This window comes from Syngnathus scovelli, chromosome 10 (genome assembly GCF_024217435.2).
Source record: "Syngnathus scovelli strain Florida chromosome 10, RoL_Ssco_1.2, whole genome shotgun sequence".
NCBI lineage: Eukaryota > Metazoa > Chordata > Actinopteri > Syngnathiformes > Syngnathidae > Syngnathus > Syngnathus scovelli.
Window position 1 is genome coordinate 10,353,924 of NC_090856.1, and position 16,090 is coordinate 10,370,013.

General features: G+C 43.6%; 1 protein-coding gene and 2 non-coding genes across 3 annotated transcripts; 1 reads left to right on the forward strand and 2 right to left on the reverse strand.

The window, feature by feature from the left end:
• Window positions 1-10,022: 10,022 nt before the first annotated feature.
• trnah-gug (transfer RNA histidin (anticodon GUG)) lies at window positions 10,023-10,094 on the reverse strand. Its single transcript has one exon. It is a non-coding gene; the product is annotated as a tRNA-His (tRNA).
• Window positions 10,095-10,127: 33 nt separating this feature from the next.
• LOC125976275 (ankyrin repeat and MYND domain-containing protein 1-like) lies at window positions 10,128-16,024 on the forward strand. Its single transcript, XM_049732356.2, has 18 exons — window positions 10,128-10,694; window positions 10,869-11,015; window positions 11,075-11,269; window positions 11,396-11,443; window positions 11,666-11,907; window positions 11,996-12,212; window positions 12,288-12,446; window positions 12,776-12,874; window positions 12,980-13,158; window positions 13,228-13,399; window positions 13,480-13,620; window positions 13,683-13,790; window positions 13,901-14,008; window positions 14,089-14,211; window positions 14,467-14,568; window positions 14,714-14,879; window positions 14,956-14,995; window positions 15,078-16,024. Exons 1-18 carry the CDS (start codon window positions 10,500-10,502, stop codon window positions 15,343-15,345), a joined length of 2,709 nt encoding a protein of 902 aa, XP_049588313.1. The 5' UTR covers window positions 10,128-10,499; the 3' UTR covers window positions 15,346-16,024.
• Window positions 10,162-10,233, reverse strand: trnah-gug (transfer RNA histidin (anticodon GUG)). Its single transcript has one exon. It is a non-coding gene; the product is annotated as a tRNA-His (tRNA).
• Window positions 16,025-16,090: the final 66 nt, after the last annotated feature.

A 16,090-nucleotide genomic window follows, 5' to 3' on the forward strand; every position in this document is an offset into this window, starting at 1 on the left:
CTATTATCATATATGTGTATAATTTTAACTTGTTTTTCAACAGAAACCAGGACAGTCTGTTGTTATTTCAAGATTTTTTTTGCGCTTTCCTAAATAAAGAAATATTTAAGATGTTGCGAGTGATTATTTTGACAAAATCAACCGTGTAACCAAGGAATTTAACTTTTATTTTGGCGTACACCTGTTATAGCCTATTTGTAAATCTTGTAGCGTAATTTCCGGATGTGGTAAAGCGAACGTGGGCGGCGGCGTGGTTGGTTTGTGAAGATGATGCTTGTTAATGGTCTCGCGTCTCATCTCATCCAAAATTAAACGGCGTGTTGAAAAGCCGTCACTTTGAGAATGCTTGGCTCACGTCTATATTTGTCCTGGCATCCCCCAACACCATGTCGGCGTGTAAACGAGGCTACTGGGGCGTGCCCGTCTTAGTGAATGTGTGTTTGCGTGCGCGGGGGGATGCAGTGTGCGTGTGTGGGTGTGTGGACATGTCAATGGCATGTTTGCCTTGACCTTGGCGGCAACATTTTACTGCCTTCAGGAAAAGCAGGGAACAAGTTTGAAAAATGATTTTTGACTCTGTGACGGCAAGCTGATCAAGCAAAAGTTGCTCTATGTAAACAAGTGTTGGGACACACACTTGTGGCTCTACTGTCACCTTTGAAATTAGAAAACTGCAGTTCTGTTTACTGTACCTTATGTACATTATACATATGGTAGAACCTCTGACATTTAACGTCGACAGGTCAGAACAAATCGGAGTTCAAACCAAAAATTTGAAGCACGACTATTTGCCTGGCGGATGGACATGCGATCAACACACCACTCTTCTCTCTAGTGTGTGCGTTCACATATCCCTCCGCCCAGTAAAGCGGTGTCGTACAACAGCGGTCCACAACCATTTTACTAATGAGTGTATGTGTATTAGACATCACAAATATCACTAATTATTACGCAAAAGGGTCCATTGTTGGTATGTCATAACGGAATAACCAGTTTTCCATTATGTCTTATGGGAAAAATTGAATCAGACTGCGACCAAATCGGTGTCCGACCAGTTTTCTGGAATAAACTATGATCGGAGTCAGAGGTTCTACTGTATGTAATTTGCATATACGTACGTTTTTCAACAGGAGTGCTAGATGCTGTGAATTTCAAGCTTGGAAGTAACTTCACTGATGCACAAGCACCTGTAGATGACAGCAATGCACCACTTCAGATCTGAAATTAGCCCAGTTTGGGAGTACCTATGCATGCTATAGGAGCAAAAAATTATGGCAGCACAAAACATCTTAGATGTGTCAAATAGCATCAAAGTCACTGATACATCAAAGCTTGTTTTCTCCAGTTTCTGGTTGAAGTTCTGGTTGAACGGTTGAAGTTTGTCAATCTTTCATGTGTTCTGCTGCTGATTTCAAAAGAATGGAAAACCCTTTTTCCCCTGTGAAAGAAGGGGGTCTCTTCTTTCTTTTGGTAGATTGTGTTTATAGTCATGGAACACAAGATTGTGTGGATCTTGAAAAAACAGTCAAAAATCAATGAAAGGGCTGGTGGCAATGTGGGATTGGCTGCTTTGAAAAGGTCTGGCTGTCAATTGCAGTTCAGAAGCATCTAGCAGTGATGTCAAAAAAAGCAAATGACCAGTTGGTAATCAGTTCCAGGAACTTTGAGATTCTACTCTCTCTGACCTAGATCTTTCCAAAGTACTCGCCGCTTACCAGGGTCTTCTTATGAGTTCCTAGTTCCGGGGTTAAAACTCTCTTTGGAGGCATCTCGGCGCTGCCCCCCAAGAAGTTTCCGAGTTGGACCCCCAGCTGCCCACCTTGAGCAAGCCGCCAAGCCGCCTACAGTTTCCACGATGACATCACGACATTGTCAAAGCGACGGCTCAGCCCACGCAGCTGCAGTCGGCGGCCGAAAGCCACCGGATAGTCTGCCACATAGCACGAGCGTCCATGAAGGACACAGTCTCGTAGCGGGTGGGCCGGCAGCACGGCCGGCCGCTGAGCTTGCGGGCCGAGACACCCCCTTGTGCCACCAGGGCCCCAAGCGCCAGGTCGTAGTTCCTGCGGGCGGCGCGGCACGAACCCACGCAGTACTTGAACAGGATGATCTCGTCCGAGTCGTAGCCAAGGCCCAGCTCGCGGACACGCATCCGATGCTTCTCCACGCGGCACGACGCGTCGGGCCTCTTGGGCTTGCTGCGTGATGTTGGTGGTTGGCCGTTGCGAGGTGAGCGCCTCCAACGGCGCTGAGCGGCGTCCACGTTCTGGAGCAGCGTCCATGCTTCTAGAAACACACAACACGCACTTTGGCTATGTCATTTCAAAATGGTCAGTCGCCGCTTCTAATGGCAGTGACACAAGCCAAAAAATTAGGTACACGTTACCGAGCACTCAAGCTGCGATGCTAAAATGATGCAACGTAGATGAGTTAGCCTGTCTCGGCCTCATTTTCTCGTGGATCCACACGGCATTGCTTGTCAGTTCATGCCTCCAAGTTTACGGCAGGAACACTCGTACTGTAATCAGTCGGCTGCTGGAAATGTTCTCCAGGGGAGCAAGTCCTTGACAACTGGATGGCGCATGCAGCCACGTTCAGACACGCACAGCACGCACGTAATGTCATAATTACACACAAATATTTTCTTGTTACACGTCACGCTCAGCTAGCTGTGACAGTATATACACGAGAGATGTTAAGCGTTTAAAATCATTTCAGTGCTCGTCAAGCCACGTTGATTGATTTTTTGTCTAATACGATCAATGAGGCCAACAGGGGGCAGTATAATAAAGGGGTTTTCAACTGGTTTTGTCCAAGGGACCACCATTATAACCGAGAAACAACTCAGGGACCACTGTTTTGGCGTAATATTATTTTATTTTGCACCGAAGGAGGAGCTATTTATTTGCGTCTGTATGTCTAATTTGGGAATCTCAGCTACATTTGACATATTTTGGATGGGTAAATGATTCACAAAATTAGCTGGAGAATAAACCAAGTCTAAATTGACTTGAGGATTGAACCCAAGGTTGAAGTCTATCATTCTATAACCAAGCCACGCCCCTCGTAACTTTGCTCGGGGAGGTGGGAACCTGTTCAAATATGCTACACGGTGAAAACAACCCAAGAAGACACAAAAAGTAAATTGATGCTGCCATGAATGGCGCTGCCAGGCCCTACTAGGAGCAAAATATAAATATAAAATGCCTTGCTCAAGGACACTTTTACACGATCACAGGACTTGAAGCTTGAACCCAGCATCTACAAGTTTGGACTGTCACTCTATGACTGAGACACGTGAAGAAGTCATTAGGCAGTCAGGAATCACCTTTGGCTAGAAAAGGTTGATGGCTAGGAATGGGAGGGTGTACCTATTCTCACGGGTTAACTTAGTGTAATAGGGCTGCTGTTAGAATTTGTACCCCCTGTAACTTTGCTTGGGGAAGGGGCAACCTGTTCAAATTTGCTACACTTGGTGAAAACACCCCAAGAAGTAACTTGATTGTTCACAAAATTAGCTGGCCAATAAATCAAGTCTAAATAATATATCAATTTCATTTTTAAATATTACAATTATTTTCCATTTCCAATTCGCGGGCCACCTGCAATACCGCCACGGACCACTAGAGGACCGCGGACCACCGGTTGATAATACTGGTATAACACATGGAGGCCTTTCGTCGGTATGTTGCAGTAATATTAGTCATCCTTTCCAGAGGGCAAGAAATAAAAAAATAATCGATGTAATCATAATGAACTTCAATTACTTGCAGATCTTTGTTATTTGTGGGTTGGCACGGTTCCCATCTGCCATAAATAGCAAGCGTTCCACTCTTCTTATCTTGACAACTTGGATTATGGAGTGTTTGAGTGGACGGACTTTTTCGAAGGATGCTGCATGGTCGAATGGCTTATTTTTACCCGGGCTCCGGTGACCGAGCTCGGCCTTGAGAAGGTCCAGATACTTTAGCTGGACTATATTAAGAAGCTCCCATGTGCCAGTGCATTGTAGTGGTTAGCTTAGCTTCAGAGTTGGGTGAATGGGTGAAAGAAGCGGCCAATGAAAGCATGAAGCCGCAGCTGCTACGCTCAGTAGCGCCCCCCTGGAAAGTTTTAACTCAGCTCATGACACCAATTGCGCCTGTTGACACGAAATTAGGTTAACACGTCTATGGATCAAAAAGTTTCCTGAAGTGGTGCCTTAAAATTCCTTAATTGCTGTTAGTTGAAAGATAAACCAAGAAGAACCTACCAAAGCCCTCCGGCCAGAAAGGGTCAGCTAGGTCGCGTGTCTCCAGTGCATCAGGCCTCCTGGGGGGTCGCCTGAAGACACGCCGGTGTGAGTCCAGCTGATTCTCTGGACTGTCCTCCTTGGAAAATACATCCTCCGCCAGGGCTAGTAACGTCGCCATCAACCACAGCATCACCTGACACAAACAAAATGGTCGCCCATCAAGCCTTGGCAGCAAAAATGAGATTGTATGAAACTGTGTAGACACAAGCCGCTGATATTTGAGTGTGCCTTTTATTCTTTTTTTTTTTTTTTTTTTTTACGACATCACAAAAGCAGACATTAGCATTTAGCTGTCTGCGGTTTTTAGTGTGTGTTCACAGTGACACACTACACGATGGAAAGTGCAGCCATTGTCAGCGGACACGTGATCGCTCGCGCTGAATATTTTACAACTGCAATTGAAGCGAGCGCCTCTGCAGCCGCATCGCTGTGGAAACTGTGCTTCACGCTCTCCTACTGTATATGAAATAATCCACACGTTTTCAATTTATATTGATGACAGTAATTAACTTTTCTTCTCTCATCTTTTCACAGATGTAGCCTGTCATTTTGGCTTCTTTGTTTTACTTACTAAAATATGATAATTTAGAAATGTTTGTTTTTTTGTAAAATTTACCTTCATTTTAGAGACATGGCATCTGTTTTACCTTCCAGTTTTTTTCTCTTAAGTTATCATTTTATTGTCATAATAGTCTTTTTCCTAAAGTCAGGCCCACTGAGCAGCAAACAATTACGAGTGTTTTCAAAAGGTAGCGAATGTTGTTGAAAAGCTTGTAAAACTTGAATCAACGTGATTCTGTACGCTTTTTTTAATGTCTTCAATTGTATTCTGACTGACAAGCTTGCGCTGTGTTTGTTTCGTCAGCGCATTTTGCTGACCTTCCAGTTCCTGAGCTGCTGCCGGCTCTGTGAGGCCTTGTGCCTCCACCGTTTTCCATCTGAAAGACAAAAAGAACGAGGAACGCAATGATGCCAGTGGGAACGTTCCTCGGAATGACACAAACCACCATTAGTGAGTGTTTGCTTGTTCCATGACCACGAGAACTATATTGCAAATCATCTTTCCTCATTGAAACAAATGAAAATGACATAAATTCATCCAACACACAAATATGGTGCATGTGCATATAAAATAAAATGTAAAGAACTTGTGGCCACCAGGAGGCAGAATAATACATACAACATTTTATGGGAACCTTTCTTCGCTCAGTTTTAGTGGTTGTAGAATCCATGTTAACATACAACTCCATATATGAGAAAACGTAGCCAATGGTGGGGCAACATGTCACATGTTTACACTCTATTTGATTGCTAAATAAAAACTTAGCACTGACACAAAATATGAAACGGACATAAATGAAAATTATACCTGAAATTGGGTTTTTGATCTGGTAAACATTTAGTTGATATAACATGCCTCGGTCTTTCGTGTGTGAACTTTTCGAGTATAGGACAATGAATTTGCATTTAATATTTGGAACGGATTGTTTATGCGACTCGGGAAGCTAAGTACTTAATTGGTGTAAATGGTTTGCAAAGCACTGGTATGTACAGTGCATTATTATTATTATTATTATTATTATGTACAAAACAGATTGTACTTATAAATCAAATAGCAACCGCCTGGCAGCACTTTCATTTGTTAATCAATAAAATACTTTTCGTTATTTAACTTTCACGGTAAATCGTTTCATAAAAAATCCCAGACGGACCAAGTAACGAGTATGTTCTAGAATGTCCTCCAGTTTTATGAATGTTGTAGGATTAGATGACGTCACTGGAATTTTTTAATTGTGTCGGCGTGATCTGCGTCTTACCTGTCCGCACCTTCCCGCTCCCGCAGATCATGGACGCAGCTCCGAATCTACGTGCGCGTGCGGGCGGGCGCGATCCGGCAAGGCTCAGATGCGCGCGTCGTGCAGCCTCCGTTTTGCGCGGTCACGCGCAAGCACACCCGCGCTAGATCTTGCAAGCAATATGAGCGTGCATGAACTGTCAAGACCAATCGTTTGCAGCTTGCACGCATGATTAAACACGACAGAACTTTATTCTTGCAACAAAAGGAGTTTTACAATATACGGTATGACTTTTTCTCCTCATAACACCACATTGGCTTTGAATCTGAAGTTCATGACCGACTAATTGGTTGAACAGAGCACAGATTATTTTGTTGAACTGGTAACCATGGTAACAAAAGTGCTAATTGATCATTCGTTGTTATGTTGTTCATATGTACATGCTTTTATCAAGCGCTTGACGTAAAAATTACATGCGCTCATCTTTTTTATCACTCCAATGTCCTGCAGAATCGTTTCAAGTCTCCTGATTGCTGCTCAAAGCCTCAAAGCCTCTGCAGCTTCCTTGTATGGGCCGAGTCAGCTGGAGCGTGACGGCTGACGGGGCACGGAAAGAATCCAGACGGTGAAAAAGTGTTCTCGAAGGACACCTAATTAGTTACACAGTCCTCAAGGTCAGGCGTCGCCTACGACCAGGGACGGTCCCCGGGGTCATTTAATATGAAGCTCCTCAGGGTCATATATTTTTTATCCTCTGTGAAGAATGACTTATATTAGTAAGAACGTACTAAGGAGCTGAGTCCAGCTCTATGTACACTATCGCTTTATTCTGCCCTCAGCTGTCCAAGGCAGGCACACTTGAATGAGTACTCGAGGTATACAGTACGACTCTGGGTACATAGTCATCTGACATCCAATAGAAGAACATCTCCTAAACAACACTGTGTGCCTCCACAAACGTGGGGGGGCTCTGACTCCCGGCAGGTTGCCGGCTGGCCCACAGAGGACCACCCCAGTGACTCATTGACACTACGCTGACCCCCAAATGGAAGTGCAACAGGAGTCCCAGTCTTGCAGGTGGAACAACTAAACGCACACCTTCATACATCACACTTTGACCCTCGCGAAAGCTTATCACGCGGACAACTTCACCTGGTCCAGATGCTCTGGAACAGTTAGCAGTGAACAAGTCATCAAGCGCTGCGTGCCGGCACAGCCATGCCAATACATCATTTTAATTCTCCAGCTATGGTTGTATTTTCAGGCGGCGGGACATCAGCTGCGCAAACACGGCATGAAGTGAAAGGAAACAGGATCTCCGGAGGGTTGGCGCTAGTTGGATGTGATGGATGCGATATATATTAGAGATGTTGGATATGATGTTTTTTCAGACTTACTCAATGTTAGTTTTTTTTTTTTTTGCCTTAAGTATCGGTGGCTGGTATCGGCAGCCTCTAATTTACCAGATACCTTAAAATAAGGCTGGCAGCGGGGTACTTGACGATCCCTTGTATACTCATTGATGAATGAATGGATGAACGCTCTGGAGACAGGCCGGAGGCCTGATGAAAGTGGAGCCGAGACCAGGCCAGACAGCGCCATTACTGTGCAGACCACCAACGGTGAATATGAAGACTCCTTTGTGTTTGTGCATGTTGGACTTGACAACAGCGGCCAGGTCAAGGAGCTTCTTTTAATAGAGGACACCTGCTCTGCCGCTTTAGACTTTTTGCTGAACGTCCTATGAGTCTGTTGTTCTCACATTCCTTGTGTGCGTCACCTGTGAATACATTTTTGCATGACTAACATTCTGCTGACATTTAACTCAATTGGCTAAAAACAAAAAAACAAAGGTGCCAAATTCTTGAAAATAAAGTTAATTCAAATAACGTTAGAAAAGAAGTGTGGGCTAAAAAGCAGCAGTTTGGACTTTTAGCGTCCTCTGCTGTTTTGGAATGCATTTGACAACCCACGTCTGCACATGCAAAACTAAAATAAGAACGTTTTGCTGATGTTCAGACAATAAAGTAATAATTTTAGAAAACATTTGAAATTTCACGTTTCATTTGGATTTTGTTTACAAAAGAGAACAAAATTGTTTAACATTTAGAACAGAATGACGTCAACATATTGATGGTAAAGCGGCGAGATAGTTATGCTCACACGAGCGTGATGGCGTCACTCGGAACTCACGTCTCAGGAATGTAAGCGGCGGGAACACGCCGGGCAGAAGGAGTTTCCCGGGAGATGTACGGTCATTATAAAAAACATCACGGAGAACAAGAAGGGGAAAAGGAGGTGCGTGTGTGTCTGTTGTATTAATTATAATTGATCATCATTATGGCGAGCTCTCTGTGGAATGTTGACAGCCGGCTAACTTGAAGCAACACGCACTCAAAAGTCGCTACGGGCGACATTGGGGAGTGCAGCAATAAGGTAACTCGCCCCCTTGACGCCATCAGACAACGTTTTGGATGAGCGGTGCATCAATTAATTGATAAGTCAACACCTTATTGATTATCAAATTAACAACTATTTTGATAATCAACTCATTGTTTAGAGTCATTGTTCAAATCTTCTGAATTTCATTCTCTCTAGGATTTACGATCACAGAAAATTTGAAATCTTCAGCGCATGTTTCGAACATCAGCAGGAACGCTAAGCAAATGATTTATTTCCTCTATCGATCGTTCAAATCAAGAAATATAGACACTCTCGTTTCGATTTACAAGTCCTGCATCAGGCCCATACTTGAACGTTCAACGCAAGTTTGGAATTCATACTTGCTCGGAGACATAAAGAAACTTGAAAGCGTGCAGAAATTTTTCACAAGGCGACTACCTGGGTTGTCGGAAGTACCGTACGCAGTTCGCTTGGAGGTTGCAAAACTTGAGTTGTTAGAACTTGAGTGGGCACCCTATGCCGCGACCAGGTCAAATACACACAAGCTCGCAAAAAAGCAATCGAGGCTAGACTGTCGAAAATACTTTTTCTCAAATAGGGTAGTTAACCCTTGGAACTTTTTATCTAAGGATTTGGTTTCTTCACCTAACTTGGCTGTGTTCAAACAAAGATTGTTAGCTGTAGATCTCTCGAGATTTTTGAGAGGGGGGGATTATTAGTGGCCCAATGGGCCCATACCCTCCCCGCCATGCCCATTTCATTGTTCACCATGCGGTATCATGACATAAGTATCCAATAACTACTCGCTATGCTGTATTGATTGAATTGAAAATGCTATTATCATTATGGTATACCTAATGAGCTCGTTATATGGCTGGCTAAATAAAAAAAGAAAGAAAAAAAAGAAAGTCAAAGTGTGTTTTATTGCAAATTTCTTCACATATACCACAAAGGAATCGAAATTAGGTTCGTTTGTAAGCATCTCATCTCGTTTGGAAAACATTTAGCCTATTTTATGATAGATGTTACAGACCACACCAGTCACTCATTCGTAATCAATTCTTGTTTGTGCATTTTCTGCACTGTCAATTTGAAATAACGTCAATGAATAAACGGACAGGAGAGCCCGAATCTTTGTAATTCAAACACTTGAACCAGTGTGCAGAAGCTCCAAAAAGACATGCCTGGATACTTTTATTTATTTATTTATTTATTTATTTATTTATTTATTTATTTATTTATTTAATCTTTTTAGCATTTATGTATTGACTTTATTTGTGTGTTTGTTTGTTTATTTATTCGTTTATTTATTTATTTGTTTGATTATGCCATAGTGCATGAATGGAAGTTTTGACTGGTCTGTACTGTGGCCTGCAGTGCCTCCATGTGGTGACTTCCCAAAACTCACACAATATCCAAAAAGATATCGAAAATAGGAATCCAAGGTTGTTGATTAACCGCCGGAAAATAATTACCTAATTCATTTGCACTTATCGACTGAAAGGAGATAAGAAACAGTACGACAAAAATGCCGTGACCCGGATTCGAACCGGGGTTGCTGCGGCCACAACGCAGAGTACTAACCACTATACGATCACGGCTTGATGCTCAATGTTCAACAAAAGTTCTCACTTTATTTAATTGTTCGGTCTGAGAACCGAATTAAAATGCCGTGACCCGGATTCGAACCGGGGTTGCTGCGGCCACAACGCAGAGTACTAACCACTATACGATCACGGCTTACAGTTGTACGGTCAAAAACAACAAAATAGAATAGGCTACGTAAGTTATGGTGGGCGGGCACTGTACGGTGACGTCATGTGATGCAGTATCATTTCTCATAAGTGTCATGCTAACGTTACATCGTTAGTTTGCACATTATGAGGGGTTTTAATTAGTGGCAACCTGTACGTCATTGTTCTCAAGTACTGTATTAGAAAGGAGAATGTTGGAATTTAGTTTTTTCTTGGCAGGTTTGCGAACAAATGCCGTCATTATTAATTTAAATGTCAAGCCGCCAACATGTTTGGGCAGCCGGGGGTTTGCATCAACCGCAAGGGGGGAGTTCGAGCAGAAGTGTTTGCGAGGAAAGACGACAGGGATTTGGTGTTCAACACTTTCTCGACGGTTCGAAATATGAGGGAGAGTTCGTCGATGGGCTCAGACAAGGACAGGGAAAGTACACCTGGAGAAGTGGAGAGGTAAGATGGCATTGGGGGAACAAGTGCAACATTTGTTTGTGCAACGTTTTAACCATTGTGGAAAATGGTCACCTGCTCTCACCCTTGATTGCGATCACTTAAAAGTGATGCCATGGGGAAAAAAAAAATCCACAATATCTGAGCAAGATTCACCAATGTCTGTGTTGTGTGTAGTTCTACGAAGGCTCTTTCTACAAAGACTACAGGCATGGTGATGGAATATACTGTTGGCCAACAGGCAGCAAATTCATCGGCAAATTCTACCTTAACTGGAGAGAAGGATATGGGATACATATATACCCCGATGGAGCCATATTCAAGGTAAGAGTGACTTGATAGATGCCACTGGAATGCTACGAAAGTGCTCCTCGCTTTTCCAGGGCTTGTACCACGCTGACCAGAGGTTTGGTCCTGGCGTGCTTAGCGAGCCAAGCGGATGTCAGGATGTGGGCCTCTGGCACGGGAAGCATCTCATACAGCTGTGTAACTCGGTGCCAGGCAGCTTCAGCCTAAAAGACTTTACCGAATATGCGCTCTTTGTGGAACAAGATGCTGCCTCAAGTTCTCGAAGTCAGGTGAGCGTTTACGGCATGCTTGATGACTGACCAAATTATTTCTGTATACTCTGTAAATAAACTTTAATAATTTTGTTGGATTTACACAGTGGAGTTAGGAATTGTCCATTCTTTGATTCTTCACAGACTCCCCAAACGGTTCTCTCTGAAGGAGCTGCCAGGATAGATTCGGGGGTGAAGTATTTTGATAACTAATCTACTAGATTGGATTTTTTATCTCAGCTGGATGACTTTAATGCGCTTCATATTGGAGTTAGCGAGGAGCCAGTATAAAAACAAATATAAATATATAGCTACAAAGCTAGTTTACTAATTGAAAAATGATCACAATGGCTTAAGTGTCGTGTTAACATGTTTTTTGTTTAGTATGATCTGTAAATTGACACTCTGGTTTAGGTAGATGCAGATGACGATTTGCTTCTATACGATGACAATACCATTCTCCCCTCTGGCATTGAGAATTATTCCACCGATGTAGACCACCTCCCGTTGCCCCCGCATGTCAGAAGAGTCTTTGACCAGGAATATTTTGGCAAGCTGTGGGAACCCGATTCCTGCTCGTACGAGGGCTACAAACGAGACCCGCCCTCCTCTCTCCCTTTACCGGACCAAATGTTGGCTCACATTCACAAGCACAGGTTGGCCACAACTTAAAAGCTTGTGCAAAATACGCACAGAGCAAAAAGTCTTCAAATATGTGACGTCAGTTTTTTCTCTCCCTCTCAGGAAACAGGCCGAAACTTTGGACTGGGCTGTTTCCAAAGTTCTTTCATACCAAAGGGACAGTTTTGGTCCAAAAGGCTCTTTGGAGGTGGCATCGGAGTTTCTGATCCACCAGGCTTCCGAAGGAGAGCGAGAGGCTGTTTTACAGGTTTTGCTAGATGGGTTCGTCCACCCCGATGTCGCTGATTCTCAGGGGCACACAGCGTTAATTGCCGCCGCAGTAAGTTGTCCCAGTGTGTCGTCCTTTGCTGCTATTCCTTTGTTGACCGGTTGTGTGGTTGTGTTGCTCGCTCAGATGAACAGCCAGAATGATGTGATTGACCTTCTGCTGGACATGGGGGCTTGTATTGATAAGCTGAATTTTGAGGGTATGTCGTCTTTGTCCGTGTGTCTTGTGCTCTACTATCCCGTTCAGTGTTTGTACACGCATTCTGCAACTCCAGCCCCAGCACAGGTAAGAGTCGACAACGCAAACCTCCCGGTATCCAAATTTGGTTAATTCAGTATTTTTTTATTTTTCCACAAATCTAAAATAACTAGTCAGGAGTCTGTTTTATAAATTCAGTATGTAGTCGACAGTCTTGAAAATGGAAGTTTGCAAGCTTAATGGTTCAACAAACATGTTATTTTTTTGTTCTTATTCCTGAAAAACTTAACCCACTCGTAATTTCACGTGGCATTAATGAGTTACTCAACCGATGAAATCAGACTTCAGAGCATTCTAAAGATGCATTTACATTCTCGATACCTGCTGCTGTAAAATGTGTTCCTGACTTTCCACAGAATGTCAATGAGGAACCCGCCAATGAGGAGTTGACTCGTGCCGACGATCTCGGCGCCACGAACCAGATTCATGTGCCACTTTTGGAGGACTCAGTTCAGGTGATGGTTGCTCCCATACCAGTGAATGTTCAAACCCGAGCGTGGCAGTGCACACAATGAAGATCCATCCCGCCTCTGTGGAAAGTCATTCATGTGTGCTTGCAGCAAGAAATCGAAGCAACCCCACTGCAGTCCTTTTCGTCTTCCTGCTCCATGTACAACTACAACATCCAAGTGTCGGAGAAGCTCCTGCAGGGCGCGGCTGAAGCTCTGAGTCGCACCGGCTTTCCTCCGCACTCCGATACCCAGGAGACGGTTCGCAAATTAGCTGCCGAAAAATATATGTAAGTCCCGTAACACCTCCCCCCCCACCCCCCATAACCTCATTGCTAAGTTGTTGTCGGTGCGACCAGGCACCGTTTTCGCTTGTCCACACTGAATCTGCTATTAGATCGGGGCGCGGACCCCAATATTTGCAAAGTTCCCTTGCCTGTCCTCTTTGTGGCCATCATGGCAGGAGACACTGAAACTGTCAGGAGACTTTTGCTGAGTGGAGCTTGCACTAGCATTTCCCTTTCGCTCAAGGTAGCATTGACATGACTTTGAATGTTTTGCACTCTACTCGAAACTGTCCTCCTGCCAATGTAACGCACACATCATTGCAGTGGAAAGGCCTTTATCCTCTGCACATGGCCGCAGTCTTGCCCGGCCCAGAAAGTCCCAAAATCATTGAACTGCTGCTGCACGCTTTATCCGACCCTGACGCGCGGGCGTCTGATCAGGATGAGATCTATGAACTGGATAAGGTACGCGGGTTCTGCTCTGAGCATCGTCCCAATGGCTGGAACCTCTAGTGATTGTTTGACAGGTTTCCATGGCGATGAGAAAATCAGGCAAGATCCACGCGCAGCCCGGTCCTGAAGAAGGAGGTCGAACAGCTCTGCACATGATCTGCCAGAGACAAACGGACCACCGGGTGAGGAAATACACCAATGACCATGCGGATGACATCGTATGCACTAGGGGATTGTTCTTGTTGTTTTCCCTTGTGGCTCTGATCACTTTGTGTTCTTGTTTTGACTACAGAATGCCAGCAAGGCAGTCTCAGTCCTGCTCTCCCACAGAGCCAGAACCGATCTCCTCTGGAGTGGACACTCGCCTCTTTCCTTGGCCATATCAAGTGGCAATGACATGGTAACTAACAATGTAGAAATTGAAAGGAATGAAATGATGCCCACTGATGATCATGTCCCCCCCACCCCTTCCCGAGGAAGGCCGTAAATGTGCTCCTAAACGAAGGTGCAGATCCCAACATTCCGCTGGGTCACGGAGTGGGCAATGCCCTTTGTGTCGTCAGTAACTTCAGCTACGACTTGGATAGCAAAAGAGTCAAACTGGTAAAGTATTCACTTTGCTTCACATGGATTTCCATCTTCCCCAAGATGGCAAAGTACACAATTAATTGTGTACTGCCGTTGATTTTACTCAGTCCTGACTTAGCAACACCCATAGCGTGAGCTGAGAGATCTGTCATAATCCTTACATGAAAAAAAACAAAAAACGCAATTCGATATTTTTCAGTGAGGAAAAATGACCATGCTTCTTTGCTTATATTTGTCATGTACATACTTTGATTTGTATGTGTGATGCAGTTGGACATGTTAATAAAAGCTGGTGCCGACATGTTGATGCAAATTCCAATCGGTGATTTGAAAGGGACTGCGGTTGACTATGCACACTTCTCTTTCAACCAGGTAAGACAACTTTATTCAAAATAGGTTAATGAAACTAGTGAGGCATTTTGTAGTTGTGGCCTATCTGGTAACTTACTTGACCAAACCTGGGACACACATCTCATTCAAAAGCACAGCTCATGGTTACACTTATGCCACCATCTAGGACAAGCGTATTGCTAATACGCCCTTCAACACGCTCAACATGGAGGAGAGAGAAACATTCAAAGCACGCCGTCACATACTTGGCTTAATGGGAGATCTGCTACGAAACGAGGCTGTCGAGAGAGAGAAAGAACGATTAGAGAGAGAAAAGCATCTTTTACAGAATAGTGAGTGTGTCATTGTTTGTTGCACAATATACATTGTTCTTGACACCCTAGACTTAAAGTGCTATATTCCTCTCAGGTGACGACGCAAGTTCTGACAAACAAACTCCCATAGCAAGGTAGCCCAATAGACTTGTTGTTCACTGTCCCACATGGTGATGATGTCACGATAGGCTTCTCTAACTTTGAATATTTTTCCAGGCAACCATTTCGGTTCTGCTATCATTGTGGCCTCTCTGCAGCGGTGACGCTGAGTCCTTGTACTCGCTGCCACAAAGTGCTCTACTGCTCAACGCATTGTAAACTAAAAGCATGGAACAAAGGACACAAGCAAGAGTGTGTCCGGGAGTGTAGGCACGTTCCGGCCACCCAAATATCACATAGTCAGAAAAAGAGCAAGAAAAAAAGTAAGAAAATTTTCAATTTAGGCTGTGGAATCAGAGGGCCACATCGTTCACAACAAAAGTAAAATAGCAAGTACAACGGGGGGGAGACCCCTTTCACTTTTGTGCCTACGTTTACATGGACACATTAATTAGATTCAAAAAATTGATTGCAATAAAGTTTAAAGTAGATATGGACGAAGTGATCTTTTGTTTGTACAGAAGTTGCAACAGCTTCAATATATTTGGTCCACATTTGGTCAATCTGCGCACGTGAAAATAATTTGTTCCGATTGAAAGTGTCATGCGTGAACGCGGAAGTCCGATTCGGATCAATATTTTCATGGACAGTATAAATATACATATATTTTGAATTAACCGCCGGAAAATAATTAGCCAATTCATTTGAACTTTTGGGCTGACAGAAGATAAAGCACGATAAAAATGCCGTGACCCCGATTTGAACCGGGGTTGCTGCAGCCACAACACAGAGTACTAACCACTATACGATCACGGCTTGGTGCTCAATTATAAATATATATTTATACTGTCCATGAAAATATTGCATCTGATCATGATTTTAATCCGCTATAATCGTATTAAAGAACTTTTGTCCATGGAAATGTAGTTTTCTCTAATCCCTGCCGGTGTGTGAATTAGTTTTTCTGTGGCATTCAAGAAAATATAATTAAAATAATTTATAAGTATCAGTACACTGTACACAACCCAATTTGATGATAATAAAAATTGTAATGCATGCAAGAATTCGAAGTTTCGAGTACAATAATTACATGATTGGTTTGCTTTGTCATAAAAGTAATGCAATGGTGC

Excerpts from the sequence above, each read along its gene's own strand:
- LOC125976275 (XM_049732356.2), top strand. The coding sequence starts at position 10,500 with ATGTCAAGCCGCCAACATGTTTGGGCAGCCGGGGGTTTGCATCAACCG. Across the intron at positions 11,270-11,395 it reads CCTCAAGTTCTCGAAGTCAG|ACTCCCCAAACGGTTCTCTC; the intron begins GTGAGCGTTTAC and ends GATTCTTCACAG. Across the intron at positions 13,400-13,479 it reads GCATTTCCCTTTCGCTCAAG|TGGAAAGGCCTTTATCCTCT; the intron begins GTAGCATTGACA and ends ACATCATTGCAG.